The sequence below is a fragment of the Bombus vancouverensis genome, chromosome 1 (assembly GCF_051014615.1).
Source record: "Bombus vancouverensis nearcticus chromosome 1, iyBomVanc1_principal, whole genome shotgun sequence".
Classification (NCBI taxonomy): domain Eukaryota; kingdom Metazoa; phylum Arthropoda; class Insecta; order Hymenoptera; family Apidae; genus Bombus; species Bombus vancouverensis.
The window spans coordinates 6485859-6504582 of NC_134911.1; the positions used below are offsets into that span (position 1 = coordinate 6485859).

Genomic DNA, 18724 nt, shown 5'->3' on the forward strand with positions numbered 1-18724 from the left:
TTCTTTAGTTAGTTTCCGCATCCACAGCTAGATGGCGAAGAGTATTAACCGATTCCCGTAAGTTCTCAATTATTCCAAAGTTTTTATAAATACGAATCTTCCAAATTATTTCCGTGTATCGAACAAAGTTCAGGAAATAATATTATCAAAGAATTTTCCTTAAAAGATAAATAGTTCCAACTAAAAGTAGGGCGTTTATTCTCTGTGTACTTTGCTCTCTTCTATTTGTTAGACACCATTAGTTGTGTAGGCATTGTTTCTAGTTCAATGGGTATGATGCCTTCGTAATTAAGTCGAAGCTGATCCCAATATTCAAACACTTCTACTACTATGGTCAAAAGACTTTTATCCTAAAATGGCACATAGCGCGATTTTCATATAATTTAAGTATGTAAAAAATTCAATAAAATACAAGTATGTAATTTAAAAAATGTTGAAAAAACTTTTTATTTGTAATTATTTTGCAATATAGAGTAGTCATAAAAGACATCAATGTGTTATTCCAACTTGAACACTACATTTATTTAATACTACATTTTCAAGAAGAAAGTAACTTTACAGTTAGCGAAACGAAAAAGAAATGGTATTACAAATCTAGTGTTTAAGGCAACATAAGTTTCGTAAGAACGTTCGCTAAACAACAACCTTCTCGAGATCAAGACAACTCATTTCCATACGCCTCTTAATACTAACTACATTTTTGTGAAACGTGTGACGACAGCCTCTATTTATACAATATGTGTCAATCGTTCTGGATTTGATCACTCCTCTTCGAAAGTGGATAAAACCTTCATTATCGATTACATATCGCACCTATTATCTTCATTTCCTCATTTTTTAAGTTACTTAATGTATACCAATGAACGGGAATGTAGAGATCGTGAATTTTTATACAAATTACTATTTTTATAAATGTTGACAAATTTACATAAATATTTCTAGTAGACCATAATGTTCTTTTTTTTTAATCAATTTATTAAACTTGCACTGTTGGCAATATTTCTCTTTATCCTAATAGTTTTCCAAATATTTGCGATTTACTAATGGAAGAACACCAAACGCTTTGGACTCGTATCATATGAAAACCTTTAAACTTGCTCTAAACATGTTAGAAACAGTATAAACGAAGATAAGGGTAGTTCACTTGAGTCATTTCTTTAAAGTCATGATATTGGTTTAGTCATTTCATGCATAGTTGATTTTTACTCGTCGTGTACTGTGAATTTGCTAAAAGAGGTATTATTGTTCGAACACGAAGCAGCTAAGAGATATAGATAACCTTTATTACCCTGAAGGTCACGGTTTCGCTCACTATTTAGTTGCGTTGTGCATTTTTGTTAAACGAGATAAATATTTCTCCTAATACAAGAAATAAATAATTATAATAATATCGTAATTAGAGTATATAAAGTTCGATAGATAACAGACAATAATATGTAGACGATGAACCTTTGAGTATATAAACAGAACACGAATTAGAGTTATTTGCTCTTATGGTAATAGTAGGAAACATACTAGAGCAAATTACCTGAAATTTTAGGAGCAACTGCCACGAAAAACTTGAAGGTTAATAATTAGACTGCGGATCAATTTGGTCAAATTCATATTTTTATGAAAATAATTAAAAAGATGAAACCTAAATAAAGATTTTGTTTCTTTTATTAAATAGCATAATAAGTACTATATTTTACATATTTTTGCGTATTGCGTAAATCCTAGAAATAATAACACAAAACATAATAAGAAGTTATCTTGTTAATCCTTTTCTTATGAAGAACACTTTCACTTGCAATGTCAAAATGTATGTATACATATGGAGCGATGTGCTCGATCATTTAATTCTAACGTCATTTATGAGCTTTGCGTGGACCGCGTTTGTCCGGTCAGCAATCATTCGAATTAAACACTTGACTCGTTCCCACGTTTTAGAGACAAGCGTAGACAATGGCCAATGTTTACCTTTCCTAGTATAAAGTCAGTCAGGCAAGGCTTTAAACCTACTCTCTCACACGCTTCATCTCGAATATTTTCTCTATGATATTTTTATTCGTACAAATCATTTCATAAATATTAAGTTCATTATTCTAAATTCGTAACTTATTAAGTAGCGCATGTGTACATAATGAATAAGAGGAAATATATCTTGATTATCAATGGATGATATGTAAAAGAAAATATTTGAAAAATATTTTTATTTCTAAGAAACTTGAGACAACTTCGTTCACAGATTTTGCGTGTTTTTTTTTTAAGTATCAAATACTTGAGAAAAACAAACGTAACAGAAGTTTAAATTAAATTCGATTAAAACCACCCAAACATGCGAAAATATTTACGCTTCGTTTATAAATGTGGGAAAGAGCGTACTAAACGCAAAACGACTTGCGTTAACCATATAGTCACCCTGATGTTAACACCAAAGTAACTTGAGCACAGCACGCGCACCGGAAGACCCAATAAAACCAACAACGCGTGGAACCTACCACTTCCGTACAAGGGACAGTCTCAGCATCATACACGGTACACTCTAATTGTCAAGGAAAAGATCTAAGTTCAAGTTCAAAAGATGTCAATATCTTACAATGGATTTATATATTTTATCTTATAATATCTCCCTGTGGAAAAAATTATTTTAGTAAGTAAAAGAAGGTTCTGTATATCTTTAAGATCCCTTCTATTCAAATTCCTTATTGAATTAATATTGTAGTTAATATTCAGTGAATAATATAAATGAATACCACATAATATTGCAAATAATACTACCGAGCTCTTATAAATTCCTCCCTAATGTCAAACGACGCGTCATGCATGCATGAAGAGACTGTTTATCATTCCCTAAAGAGCTGTACGACCAACGCACCAGTGACTACTGATATTCACTTAATGTTTCACCTATTAACCTCACTAGATTTCGACGCACACTTAGTACGTGGTCATGTTCATTTGATAAACACCAGTAATAACGGCGATTATGTTCACTACATAACAATATGTCAATAAATTCGCTACGAGTATTAAATTTAAGTAATTATATAGTGTAGGTAGTATAGTTATCTTTACATTTAAAAAATAATCAGATGGATCATAAAAGATTAATAAAAATATACAAAAATACATGCTTTGTATTAAATTCTATTTAAGTATAAGAAGAAGCATAGGTTAGGTACAAGTATAGGGAGAAGCATAGGTTAAGTATAAGTATAGGGAGAAGCATAGGTTACGTAGCACTTTCGATTAAACTTGTTACAGTTGCAGCGTCAATATATGCTATATTTTTATCGATATTCCCATAACCTTGGATCTTGTATCTTAATGGATCAGCCACTGGATATTCATGAAGAATGTTCATTACATAATTCAACATACATAACCTGTCCGCGCGTGTGCATCTGTTCGTCAAACATTTCAAACTTTCAATCCAGTATGAATATTGCAATAGATTAAGCTCGATTTCTAAGGAGAGATCGTTCTTTGCCAATAAGACCGAGCGATTCAAGGAAAAATGCGCAGTGTCATGTTCAAGGCCACCCTGTACAATCGTAATCGTTTTACCGGCAGTTTACACTTGTTTTCTATATCATCCGCGATCATAACCTATTATGACAATGGGAATACGTATAAATTTTCTAGTTATTCGACAAGATCGTTCTTCGAATAAAGTTGTCGTGATGGTCACAAATTATGTTTCACCTTGCTATTTTCCTCATTTTTTCACGATCATCTCTTCAGTGCACTCTTACACACTTGTGTTAATATTACTAGTAAAATTGTAGAAGTCACAAGTTATAAATTACTAGCACTAATAAATTTTCAATTTATTAACAATAAAACAAATGAAATTGTACAAATTACAAATCCTCACATTACCCTATTCTATGCAACGTTATAAAAATATAGAAAGAAGTCTGTAACTTACAATCTGTAACTTGTTAGTTTATTGGTATAATTAGTTAATAAATTGTTGTAATGTGTACTGAACACTAAAACCAAATATAATAATATCTATTAATATCTAACATTCATTTTGGATCGTCTAGACCTGAGAATAACAATGGGTTTAACATTTATTGTATGATTTTTATGAAAAAGCTGTGTCTAGCGCGTAACATGATGTTATTAAACATGATGATGCATACGAATCACGTTTACCAACGAATGATGCGATCTCCGAAGGTATATCAACGGTGTAATTGTTAAAGCATACGACGCAGCATTGCGTCACATTTCTGTAAATGGCGAAGACGGAGATAGGTAAAATGATCTTGTGTTATATGTCGCTTGTAACGGGTGCACGAGTTTAATCATCTTTTTCTGCTCTAATAACACATTTATCAGATTAAATCTTACTTACTATTCATACGTACAGTATAATTATTATAATTTATTTATAGCATTGACATTTACAAAGACTAAAGTAGAGCTAACTGGAATTATTTTATCTCTATCCGCTTTTAATTCTGCAATTATACAAGTTTCCAGGAATAATTAAGGAATAACATCATTAACAGGTTAATATTTTATTCCAAAATTATATATTCTAAAATGACGAAATAAAAAGAAGAAAAATGAAACCAAATTCTTCTCTTCTGGAAATCCTAACCTTAATCTTAGTCCTAATTCTAACCTTAAATCCTTCTCCTTAATGTAATTAGAGATACGCTGACCCTTGGAATAACGAGATGGTGACTTATCTCAGTCGCCGTGTATGCAGCTGCGTTGTTGTCTCGGTTTTTACAAAAAATGATTCAGAAGAAAGAGAAGCAGCCTAAATACATACAGACAACGTCGCTCCAGGTCGTGCAACGAAAGAAGGTTAAATGTTCAAGGATAAAAACATCATAGACAAAAAGGACGCGATCTTTACGCCATATCCTTTCTTCTCGCGAACAGGAAACCGCCACGAACGACACATAACGCATTCAGAATGCTTGCTCGACACGTCAGTTTGACCTCGAGAGACTGACATACGTACAGGCTCTTGCTTTTACGACCCGAGTATCTCGCATGAATCGAAAAACACAAAAACAAATGAGTATATTAAACCGAAATTTCAGTAAATCTAATATAAATATAAATGCGAAAACATATAAATTTCGATCACCGATACAATATGAAAAATTCATTCGAAGATTTCACGAACGAAAATTTACCAAAACTTGAACCTGCGATTTTTCACGACTTTCTGACGGCTCTCCTTGAACGAGTGCATTATTCTCTTGAGATTAAAACGTTTCAGTGATAATTTCGGTTTGCACACCCTCACAGTTTAGATAAGATCAGTACAAAATTGTACGGGTTCTCCGTTGGTATCATAAAGTACACGCGCGCATGCGCATGCGCATACACATGTATCACACTAACTCTAAAAAATGTTGGTTCACTTCTATATTCACGATTTATGAAAGCACGATTGAAAACAAGGTTAAAAATAGTTAAGTATAGTTTAGTGTTTTTTATCTTTATTAGGTTCATTATACAGAATTTTCTTCTATTGTATTTAATACTCCATATAAAAAATACCTTCTCTGATTTAAATAGAAAAACAAAGACATGGCAATAATCTTTTTTTTTTTGCTCTAATTTTATGTACTAGAATAAGATATACATAATTGAGAATTTAATTATTTGAAATTTTAATTTATAAACATTCTCTTTAGTTCTCCTTCAAATATCAAATAAGTGACTCTAAACTTTTGACTGATAGTATAAGTATATATGCGTGTACTTTGTCGTAAGATTTATCAACCATCAGTGAGGCGAGAGAAACAATGCATCGATGCTCTTTGAACAGGCTGTTCGAAGAATGAAAAACGACAACTGCTAGATCCGAGGCTTAAAGGATAAATCATGGATCGCTACCATTGGTAGACTCGATCATTACTGTCTTCGGAGATAAACACGACCGGTCGGGACACCCCTTGCGTTTACTCGTGCGCAGGAAGTCGATTATCGCGCCACCATGCATCGTATGCAACGATCAAGAAAATTATGTTCAATAATAAGAGGAACAACCGGCAATTTAGCGACTCTTTAAAACATAGTTGATCGTTTCCACGTCGCTAGATATTGGTACTAGTTCATACCCTATTATTGCACGATAGTTAAGTACAATTAAGAACCATTTTATTACTTTTTCATTGTGCTATGATCAATAAAGCTTCGAATGTTAGATATGCTCTGTGTCGATAATTGTGATTTTCGTGGGATCTTACATCCGATCCTTACTTTAATAGATCTCAGAAAATTATCAACAGAAACTAATCAATAAAAAAAAGGGTCTGCGTGATTTAACAATTTCGTATTTAAAAGTTTTATGTAAACGTCAATTAAACGGAAACAGCTATGCAACTTAAAAAATTATGCATTGGAATTTCAATTTTTATCAATGAGACTAAAGTTCCCAAAGAAGAAAGAAGAAAGAAGACATCGCAAAAGCTAATAACCGTCATTAATGATCCCAAGATCACACAATGTAACATCATCAACAGAAATAATTATAAAAGAGTCTTTACCATTTTCATGACAAGCAAACGGAAACGGCTGCCAACAATGTTACTTCGCTCTTCGTGAGGAACTGCGCAGCCGAAGAATGACTTGTTTTCTCGATTCACCGAACACTCGACTTATTTTTTCAAGCGCCGGTGTCGCAACGCGGACTTTCACGAAACGAAAATGTTTGAAAACGTACCATCGTCCACCCACGCGGCCTGGCCACGCACGAGTGAACACACAGAGTACAAACGTATTTATCTAGCGCGTGCATGCACACCAGCTACGAGAGCACGTGTTCTTTTACAGGAGAAAGAAAAATATTCCTCGATTTTCTTACATCTTAAACTTAAACGAATTCGAAATGATGCCCATGACATGAAGAAAACGAGCGGAGTTTCCTCTCTAAGTCGGTACTCATAAACCGTGGCAGAGATAAAGTAATCCTTTAAAAGCTTCAGAATCTTTGTTACGGAGAAAGAATCTCTTTAAGGTCGATAATTTCACGCGAACGAACTTGACTACTTCGCGGAGTATGGAAACAATTTTTAGAACAATAGAAGAGTAAGTTATAATACACAAAAAATTTGGTATTTAAAAAAAATGAACAGCAATTTAAGTATAAATTCTATCCCAAAACAAGAAAGAAAATTTGTATAAACTTATATAAAAACTTATAAATTTATGTAAACTATTAAATGTGTTCCTGTTGAGATGTTATATGGGATTAGTATGTTTTAATTCTTTTTCTGTCACTACGTGGTATTTATTTTGATATATACAATTTAGGTCCAAAATTTTTACCTAAGCTTCTACCTTTACCTTTTTTCTAAGCTTTGCCTAAGCTAAAACATTCTGTGTATCCGCGGACGAGCTATTGGTTTGCTCCACAAGATTTATCTATCAGTCAAAGCTGGCGAGTTCTATTTTCTGAAATTGACAAAATAAATATAACTCTGTCCAACTTAATATAACACAATCAACAGTTTCTCCGTTGTTCTTTTTCCTATCAGACCTATCCACCCGTGCCCTTTTCATGTTTAAATATATGGACATATACGAACGTCCAATTGTGTCCATACAATACCACGTCGTTGGAGCGCGAACTTTACAGAACGTTAACAAGTGGATTGGCCCTGGGGGCACGGATACTTTCTTGCAAATAGTATTCCTTTGTTTTTATCCTATTCAACATTGGAAAAATTGATAATATTTGTATTTATTCCTGGGATAAGTATAATATTCAATATTTATTATTAATGTTTAATAATGTACTGTAAACTAATTTAATTGAAAAAATTAATTCATGAATTGATATACATAGAGATATAAATTTAGCGATTATTTGACGGTATCAGAGATTTTACCGAATTTTTCTGTTCGCATTAGAGATTTCATCTAACATTCACCTAGCAAAAACAAGTATAATAATCCAGAGTTCTCATAACACATAAAAGTCAACAAAACAATAATCCTTAATTACCCTCCGAATCCTCACGCGGAGTCAATTCAGCACGCGATTCAATGCAACCAATTCGACATTCAACCATAATGCATGCTTCCCACACACCCACACAATCAGAAAAGCATCCCGTTTGCGGCCTAGCTAATCTACTAACCAGCCTCACTTCAACAAAATGGGGCTTCGAAGTCGATGCTAGATCTTGCTCTCAGAACTCGTACTCTCGAAATGTTGTATTAAACATACCCTTCTTATTCAACATTAAAGACCACCAACGTTACTAAAACGTTACCACATTACCACGTTACCAAAAAAAAACAAGTTACTAAGATAACAAATTTACACCAATATAAATATATTTGTTACACAACGTCGCAATCTAAAAAAGCGCAAATTCCAAATTACTTTTAAAAAACACTTGAATATAATTTGATAATTTAGAACAATCGACTCCAGCAGGAAATTGAACGTCAGTTTTTTACTTCTCGCACACGGATGTAAACACAGGAAGGATTTGATCATAGAAAGAAACGCGACCGTCAGGCCGGAGCTTACGATCGACACTATTTCCTCGCGAGTCGCGCGTCGTTCGTTCCTCCGTCGCGAACGGCCCACGCGTACGCTCTCGCGGAACGGAGACAGAGGGACGAGCGAGCATGTCTCGCGCGATGCACGCGATAGCGCGAGCGCATGCGTTTCACGCGTCTCATCTGCGCGTCAACCGGCCCCAGTGTAACGTCACGGTCTATTCCTTCGATCGTTTCGACGACGGGGTGGAAATGAATCTTTAGCGTCACACAAGCATAGTGCAGGGGGAGGGGGGGAGAGATGTCGGGCATTACTCCAATCGCGATCGGTTCAACGCTTTATATCATCGAGTTACTGAAAGGTTGAGTAAGGAGCAAAATTTTGTTTTTGTTAATTTGATAATTTCATTCCTGGAAAATCGATTTGATAATTTTTATTTTTGGTCGGTTAACCTTATTGCTACAATATGTGAATAATACAGTTTGCATGTGATCATTTGTGATCAGATCGAATGAATTTAAATAGTTTTGTAAAAATATAGTGAAATCTGTTAGTTGATCGTATTGTTGGATATAGTTTTTTCTCGTAAGCAATTTCTCTTTTTTCATTTTCTTCTTTAAATAATGATTAAAACAGGTTAATTTCTTCAATTTATTCTTCAAAAACGATAACACAATGATCAACCGAATTATATAATATGTAGGAATCAATAATGTATAGTGAACCCTGTTGTACAACATACTATAATTATTTTGAATTTCACGAGCATTCTGAAAAGGAAGTTAAATGGGCCGAAAATGAAATATGATTTCGATAAAATCACTCACGAAGTACTAGTATGTTATATAGTATGTCTATTCACTATGTCATATATATATAAAAAGCAGATGTACAAGCGGATACGCAAAAGGAAGCTACGCATATACGTATAAGGTTAGTCATACGATGATATCGCGATACAGTGATTTGCATATGCTGAACTGCATCTATTCGATCAAACATACAAATTTTTTACAGATACTCAGAATTTACAAAACGATATTGATGAAATAAAAAAGGTAGAGTGAATAATCGAAACGTCGCGTTACTGTGTGATCCGATCGATTTGTTGCCGATGATTCATAATATCATTGCGCGATCGCGGACTACCCGCGAATCACTCTTGAATCACTGTGGTCTAGTAGAAAAATTTTGATCGATTCTAGGGGAATCTACTTTATCGACCAACAGATTGTACCTTCTTGAAATAAATTTTACGCAACCAATATGAATTAGTTTCAATATAGATCGTACTATATTTTGCAAGTAAATTATAGAAAAGGTAGACCATAAATCTCATGAACGATTTACAATACGGGTCACGCAAGCAATTAGCCACGAACAGCGTGGGTCACCTATAGTCGATTCGTTGCAGGAGGCGTGGGTCACTTAAGCGATTGATTACAGTCACGTGGTGGACTCAATAGATTACTCACACTATCGTAAGTCATTTCGCCAATTTTCCGTCAAAATCGTTTTCATCAAAAAAATTATTCGTAAACAGAAACAAAATTTCGTATCAGGAAGAGTATGTCACCATAGTGATCTTTCGCATGATATTATGAATCAGAGTAGGTCATGGTCGTGGTATAATAATGCTAAATCAATAATAAAATGCTAAAATTTCTTAAATCGTCCAAATCGGTCCTAAAACGGGACCATTACATGAAATGTATAACACGCATCGACTAGCTTGACCTGATTTTTCAGATGTTACGAAATCATGGTTATCGATATCCTGTCTGTCGTTTATCTTCGTTTGTGTGGGATGTATATCCGCAGAGATTCGTACGAGTGTGAATAATTCACACACTTACTTGTTAGTTGTTAGTGGAACAGTAGGGTGAGAGACTATACATTTTATCACTTACGCTCCTAATCTATTTTCTTAATTCTTTGCATTGATATGAGGCGATTATGGAACGCGTAAGATTGCGACGCATACACGAGGAAACGAGTGGACACATGAAAGTGCTTCAATATAACATATAAGGGACTTTTGTTCAAACACGTTTTACCTTACGTTAAAATGGTTTCAGCAATAAATGGATCATTGTAGTTCTTCAATTAAGTTCTTTCCAATTTACATTGGTACGGTTTAATAGGTTTAAGAATATACAAAATGAATCGCGAACGTTTATGTCGCTATTTGAGTCACGTCGAATTTCTAGAACGGCCACGGAGACAGTGGCGCTATTTCGAACGTTATTACGCACTACGGATTCACGCGCATGGTAGTATCGGCGGAGAAGTATTTTTCATGCTGCCTGGCTGCTTTCAAGCATTGCTTCTTAACCTCACATTTGCTTGCTCTATTCGGATGGTTCTTTTCATCGGCAAAGGCAAGGACAAGGGAAATACGCAGCAGGTGCATCGGTTCTTGCTTAGTCCTCGGTAAACAAGGACTTTTGAACAAACAGAAATATCTCATGCAGGTGTGACGATAAAACTGGCCTAGCGACTATTTGCTATTTTTAAAATTTATCTTCTTTGTCATACAATATATATTTTTATCGTAGTTTCTCGTTAAGTATTAAGATTTATTTGGACCGACGATAGATCAAGCACTTACTGGCGACTCGTTGAGTATTTGTTGTTAAGACAAGTAGTGTCCAAAAGTAGTGGACAAATTTGTGACCCAAATATTCAAACATTACTGTACGTTGACAACGTTCAGTCTTCATCCAACAATCGTACTGTACGAGCATCATATTCGTAGAACGTGATAAGTGTATCAAAACATATACCATTGCGTGACGAAGAAAGTGAATGAGACACATGAAGACCAACTGATTAGGGCACTAACAAGCGATGCAATGAAAAGATCGAATGTTTAGTCTGGGATTCTATAACTATAGTATAATACATACTGTGTTTATGAATTATTAAGGTTCATTTTTTGTATCATATAATGTATACGTATAATCGATCATAAAATCATCTAATATTAGGTATTCAACATATCTTATATGAAATTATGTATCGAATAAAAAGGAGAACATAATTCGAAATTTATTTCTAACAATGATGATCTGATTTGCAAACCAAATGTACAATGTGCAAAGCAAACCAAAATGTACAGTGAACAATTACATTCTGAACATTAAATATGAAATATTCGAACAGTTGACTACTTTTGTGATTATACGTACATACAATAACTCCCTTATACGTACGTATAAGTATGCACTATATTTTCCCGTACACAAATTATCATTTCTGCCCAATTCATGCTGTAATACACTCATAAGCGAAATGCGTAACAGCATCCATTCTAAACGCACTCTAACTGTATATGCACATATACATATGCATGCGAACATATCGAACACATGTGCTCGGGATGTCGCGAGCACCGGCTGCATGATGCATCGGCATGCTTCGAAACCTGCAAGACAATTCAAGCCAGTCGAACCAGTTAAGCATGCTCGTTGTATCGAACACCCACGTAAATGCACTTCGCCTACGAGGCGAGGTATATTGTTTCCTTTCTTCGAAAATAGAAGCTGGGTACTTATATACGCATCCCCTCGACTCTTTGCGTGTTCCCTTCAATGCATCCCGTCGCCGTCTGCTTCGCTTGGTTTTAAATAAGAACGGGCACATCGAACGGGTAAGGCATAGCATGCAGGTGCAACGCGGCAATGCACAACAAACTGCAGGTACACGACCGTTCTCATACATAGACGCGTACACAAACGCGCGCAGACGGTAGCTGCAATATCCGAGAGATGCATCCCACACACCGCGATTGAACTTTCTCGTTTGCAGGGATATTGGGTAATATTGCGAATTTTATTCATATCTTCGGATCAAGAATCTCGGGTGTATTGGTTTCAGTATTTTTTTGATACTATTCGGAAGTTATAATAGATTATTTGAGAATTTGAAGGTTAGGATTAATTATGTTTATTGTCGACCATTCTGACAACTTCCATGTTACGTTTGAACTTTCTCATTTGAAGATATACTGAATAGTATTGTGAATTTCATTTATATCATGCCAAGAATCTCGCGTGGATTAATTTAAATAATTTTGCTTTTCTTTGGAAGTTTGAATAATTGATACAAATACAATGCTCGGAAGTTTGAAGGTTAAGTTACTTGTTTAACATCATTTATATCCTTTCTTTTATATTCTTATTCTTCATTTATATTCTTATATTCTTCCGAAGATCGAAACAAAGTTAATACAAATAGGTTGTTTAGAGAAGATTAGGTCAATTGTTTGACGTTATTGAACATTCTAACAACCCACACGCCATGTTTGAACTTTCTCGTTCGTGAGCACATTGAGTAATATTGCGAATCTAATTCATGTATGTGGTAAGAGATCTCACATAGATCGGCTTAGATGTTTTTCCTACTAATATCATTCAGCATGTCGTGAAAAATTTGAAGGTTAAATTAATTGTTGCTGTTGATTCTTCTAACAAGATAGTGGCGTTTATTTTTTAAATCAATAAATTACTGAATGGCTCGTGACGAAAACGCACGATAATTAATCGCGAGGGCAATTCAATTATATACAGGATATACAATAACGTCCTTGTCTTCCGGAAGAGTCTTGTAAAATCTAATGCGTCACAAATGTCTATACAACGTCAAATTATGTTATACTTGTACGACCGATTAACTACTACGCGTGTCGTTTATCGCTGTATCCTAGCGCGCTGATTAACTGTTCCATATTTCTATTGCGAAACGGTTTTCATTCACTTCCTAACCTATTTCGTGTCTTCCTTACTGAGATCCTACGTTTCTATGAAAGAAGAGCACGAATCAATTAGTTTACATATCTAAAAATTATATTATTAAGAACGATCTTTATTGAGGATAAACCTAACCTATATCTTTCTTTTTATCTAAAAATCAATATTTTTCTAAACGAATAATAACAAATGAACTAATTCACTTGTCTAAAAATGATTTAATTATAGGAAACAATTATTATTGAAAATAAGCTAAATATGCTATTCAATATTTTCATACTTTCATTGTGATATATTTGCCTTCCAGTTCTTAATATCTTCATCCCTCTTACCTATAAACTCAGTTTTTGTTAACTGGTTCACCTGTCTAACAATCATTTTAGCGCAAGAAACAATTGTCATTGTAAATATACCTAAATATATGAATCAACGAGGAGCTAGAAGAAAAAAAAGCGACGCTTTGCGTTTTATAGTGTGCGGGCATTAATTTTAGGACGCGTCAATTAGTTAAAAGCAACTAGTGGAGTGTGGGCAATATAAGTCTGGCAACAGCGCGCCACTTGAATGCTCATTGTAAGCACGTAGCTCGTGTGTGTCCGGAGCCGTGTGAGCGGCACACGGAGAGGCTAGCTTTTTACAGTGACACACGTGCTCCCCACTAACTTTATTTCTGACGACAGAGTCCACGATTCGAGGAGTCATCGGCACCAGAATACTTCCTTTTTCGCTAGCGGGGAGCCGAATTTACTGCGACTACGCACCCCGTTATCCCTGTCCTCTTACCCGGTTCGCATTTAAACACGCATAACTGAGATTAGGCGGCAACTGTTTCTCCCCAGCGATGCAACCAAACCAGTTCGTTATATAGCTGCGGCTATGATTTTCAATGGGATACGAAGTAGTATGTATTCGCGCAGAGATTCTTCCACAGGATATTACGTAATAGCACAACGACCTCGACCGTTATAAACAATCGTTCGGAAAGCGATCAGTGAGTTTTCTTCTTTACTTATTGGGAGTAGTTAACCTTGAATTTGAATGTTTGATCAGCAATAAGGGAATGTTACGATAACCTAACTTTCTTTGCAAAAAATTGTTTCTTTATCATTTTTTTGTTATGACTCTGTAATAATAGAAGACGAGAAAAGGGAAGGAAGAGTGTTGCTTAGAATCATCATTTAGCAGGTCTATAATTTGGAGATTGAGTCAGAGGAAGCATAGGTGGGCTAAGATTTTCATGAAATTCTGATTTCGTATACATTCTTCTGACAACGAGAATAGAAGAGCTACCAAAATTATAAAGGCTTATATGTAGCATCATACAAACTATTGTATAATATATATACCTATTATAAATATATAACTATTCATTGTTTATTAAATGAATAAAGTTAAATGATATTGTAAAGAGATGCGTGTATTTAAAATTTATATGAAGGTTAAAGTAGATAAACATTATATATCGGGAGGTATTGAACTCCATGTTGATCTACATATATCTATGCCAGAAAGGAAAAGTAAATTGAAACAGGTTTTTAGGAAAAGCGAAGTGACTCGCGTTCAGCGAAACGACATAGGTTATATCGAATTACGTGTATTGCTGTGCGCTATTATCACTACGAATTGCCTTTTGCGGTTGTAGACATGCAATGCTTGTCACGGTCAGTGTCCCATTTTTTCTTCTATTCTGTATATTTTTTTCCGTCCCCCGTTCTCCCTTCGTAACAGCAAACATATACGCATAATAGCTGGGTTCTATACAAATTTTCTGCCACCTACTCTATAACTACGTTAGATGATATACAACGCTACCACAAAATATTTTCGATTATTTGAAAACTAAAATGATGACGGTAGAACGAACAGTCTATATAGATATTAATCAAACATGCGAATGTGGAGGCTCCGCTTACGTAATAAATCTCGTTTTGGACCAGCGAAAACAGCGATTTAACGTTTACTGGGAGCAACAAACACAAGACGCACGAAGAAAACCACGTGGTCACATGGGAGAAGATTGACGAGGCGCGCGCATCACGAGATGATCTCCTGGTACACAGAAACCAAACAAGATGTTTTTTGCTCGTTCATTTATGAATATTCAATCAGAGGTTGTTGGACGTACGATTACCGGTGTCGCTTTCGAAAGGTACAAATTAGTATCTATTTGTTCCCTTTCACTATCTCAACCGGTTCATCTATGTACGTGCACAATAATAAAAGCGAACGGAACACAACGGTACATTTTTAATAACCGGCGAAATACCGCCGACCGGTATGACATTTCAATCTGCACTTTTATAAGAGAAAGCACGCCCACGCGCGAATAACAGGTCCTATGATCTAGTAGACATTCGATACCAGCTCGGCCGCCGGTTTATAAGGCCATACATCACTCGGCATAAATTACCATATTAACTAACCGCGTAGAGTTGTCCTAAATGGGTTGCTCAAGCGTCCCAATCTCGAATTGAGACGAATTAGAATTTTAAATCGATATCTCACAGGTGTCGCGCGTGCACCAATACGGGGGAGCTGCCGGATTGTACCGTACGAGGCGTGCCGATTGCGACAAATGCACCTCGATCCCGTGGTAAAAACATACGGTTTACTTTTTGATACCATGTTCATGACACATGTGGCTATTTCATACATCTACGTATTCACATTGTTGTTTTATGGCATAATGAGCTACGTGCGACCGACAATTACCAGATTTATGTCCTGAGTTAACATAGAAGAAATAAAATTACGAAATTTATTTTTCGTCAGTAAGGATGTTTATGTAGTTATTGAAAATTTATAGAATGTATACAATAAACAAAAATAATGTATAAAATATTTAATATGAAACGCTTGTTATGATAATACAAATTTCTTTTTATATTATATTCGTTTAGTTATGTTTTAATAAAGATCTATGATGCTGTTAAAGATTTGTTGAACTGAACCGAATATAAGTACGGAGATCAATAGTGAAATCGGATATAAATAGATATAAATTTTCTAATTTGTAGAATGATATCGAGTGCCAGCAAGTTATTTATAGTATATTATTAATTTTACGATCACTTTTACCGGCACGCTACCACGAAAGACCAGCGATTGAAAATCCCAGCATGATTCACGAACGGATTCGCGTTACTCACGAGTATTAACGAGGATTTGATAATGATAGGCGTCGTGAACCGATATGCGGGAGGATCCGGCCAGAAGGCGAGAAAGAGACATATGGACGATGCACCAAGAACGCGGAACGGGCACTGTCCTGAAGCTGACGCTGCACGATACGGGGCGTTTCATCGTTTCCACGCAACCGTGCCGATGCCAATTACCGGAACAATGATCGACCGTGTCGCAATAGAATCGGTCGCACGGAGTCAATTTCATATTTCAAACAATGTTCCACTGAGTTGAACACTATTTTCAAAAATGATTATTAATACCAAAATCATCATCAACTACAACCTTCAATTAAAAGAATTCACTCTATTCTACACCTAGACTTATGAATGCATTTCAAAACTATACAACAGGTAGGCAAGAAACTTCGTATTTTAGCAAGGCAACAGTTCAAGGATTCCAATAATGTCAGAGGGGTGAACGTTCTGTTTCTGGTTGAACGCTGTCATCGTGCATGCGACACGATAAAACCGCACCACGCGAGATAGGAAGCATTTGACAAGCCACTCACGAAACTTACACTTGATCAGGATGACACCGTTATGCAGTTCCTCCATCTCGCGGAGGCGAGCGATCCACGTCGCGTTTCGTTCTCCAGGTTAAAAGCCACTGTTCGTTATTCGAATACCGAGCGTGGTTAGTCGTTCGTTTCGGTTTCGGCCAACGTGCTCGCCGATCGGAGCCGAAGAGACCAACATACGCGCACGCTCTTGGCGTTCAATCGACAGAGTTAAGGAACGACACTTTTCAAGCACAGGAAACACAATTCCGTAAAAATCACGGAGCACACGTGGTCACGCGGCCGGCCGCAGGCATAATTAATATCACAGCGTGTACCGATAAGAATGCGTTGTGTCCGACAAAGAAACGCCACCAAAGCGAGTAAACATGGCCGCGCGCGCGCGTTTCTCTAGCTCTCCGTGGCCCGCAGACCCGTCACGCACTGAGGGAGGTTGCATGGAAACGAAGGGCACGGAGGAGAAGAGAGACGGAGAAAGAGCGAGATAGAGTGATCGAGGCTACGGCTGGTCGACTGAAAAAGAGATTTGCCGAGAGAGGGAGTAGAACAGAGGGTGCTGTAACTTGTGAACGAGAGAGAAAGTTAAAAACGGGCTTATGTGTGGAAACGAAATGGGAAAGACAGAGAGTAGCTAGTAGATGGACGAGGATGAAAAATATTGGACAGAGAAGTAGAATAAAAGAGTGGGCCATTCTATACGTTCTCAACGGAAGTAGGGAGAAAAAAGAGAAACGAAGGTACGATCGACATAGAGTAAGAGAAACAGAGATAGTCATAGTGTTTGGAGAATTTGTCAAAGCTACCGCTACGCGGCGCCACCTCAAATGTCGGAATTTCGATCACGAGAATTTATGCTGCTGGACAATGGGGGAAAACGACGATTTTCTGGTCTAGGGTATCATTAAACAGAGAAAACGTGTGGCAGCTGGGCTTTGAGGGCTTTTCTTGCTGGAAAAATATGCTCGGTCCTATGCACTCAAAAACGAAAAGGCCTTTGACGAAAAATTCTTGGAAAAACTTTACCGTGTGAAAGAAGCGAAACGCGTCGTATTTTAAGAGAAAAAATGTTTTCTTGCACTAGAAAATATTCGTCTGAAAGCTGTTATTATCGAATTGCTTATTTTTAAAGCACCGAATTTCTAATGCGATAATATATCAGTGTACCTTCCGTTATATTTATACATACTGACATTATCGGATTTATCGATTTCTACATATTTTCACAAACTAAACGCGTCAATCTTATGTTAAAAAGTTCGTTCAAGTTATGCATGCAACTAGAAATTTTAGTTTTGTAAGAAGCATTGTATTATATTTTTGAAGCGATGTATGTAGTTTTAGTTTATAACTGAAAATTAATTTATGCATAAGAATACCCATTAATGAGTAAATAAATGAAACAGCAAGGCAAACTGAATGGAGATATAAATTATTTGTAACTCGAAGATCAATGCAAGCAAGATGTTGACGTCGACACACAAGCAGTTCTTATGTAAGTGAAATATGATGCATTTCGGAAATCCAGGGGTTTATTGCATACGCAAAATATGTTTATATATGCACAAATACGCCAAAAAGTAAAACAACTCTTTTTCCTTTAGAGGAAAAGAGAATACATATTCTCGAAAAAAATCAAATAAACTGAAAAACCGTATCGCACCACGGAACGACCGCAGGAAGTCATCTAATAAGAATATGAGTTTCTGGCGAGGTGAGAATATACTACATGATGTTGTCAAGGGGTAAGTAGCCAAGACTAGAAGTTAATTGTATTTATGAAAATTTCCTTGACGA

The 18724-nt window shown here is 35.9% G+C and overlaps 1 protein-coding gene and 2 long non-coding RNA genes across 13 annotated transcripts in view; 2 read left to right on the forward strand and 1 right to left on the reverse strand.

Annotated features, from left to right (window-relative positions):
* LOC117160744 (rho guanine nucleotide exchange factor 10) overlaps positions 1–18724 on the reverse strand; it is a 46981-nt gene that overhangs the window by 6381 nt on the left and 21876 nt on the right. The window contains exon 1 of one of the 11 annotated variants that reach the window (XM_033341706.2): positions 16931–17104. The exons of 3 other annotated variants lie outside the window; for them this stretch is intronic. In XM_033341706.2, coding sequence (XP_033197597.1) covers positions 16931–16967 — 37 coding nt within the window. In that variant the 5' untranslated portion in view covers positions 16968–17104. 7 more of the 11 variants (XM_033341704.2, XM_033341711.2, XM_033341709.2 and 4 more) reach the window with 7 other exon arrangements.
* On the forward strand, positions 8828–9732 carry LOC143305138 (uncharacterized). Its single transcript, XR_013061839.1, has 3 exons — positions 8828–9061; positions 9180–9409; positions 9494–9732. It is a non-coding gene; the product is annotated as an uncharacterized LOC143305138 (long non-coding RNA).
* Positions 17532–18690, forward strand: LOC143305136 (uncharacterized). Its single transcript, XR_013061832.1, has 3 exons — positions 17532–17667; positions 18334–18422; positions 18532–18690. It is a non-coding gene; the product is annotated as an uncharacterized LOC143305136 (long non-coding RNA).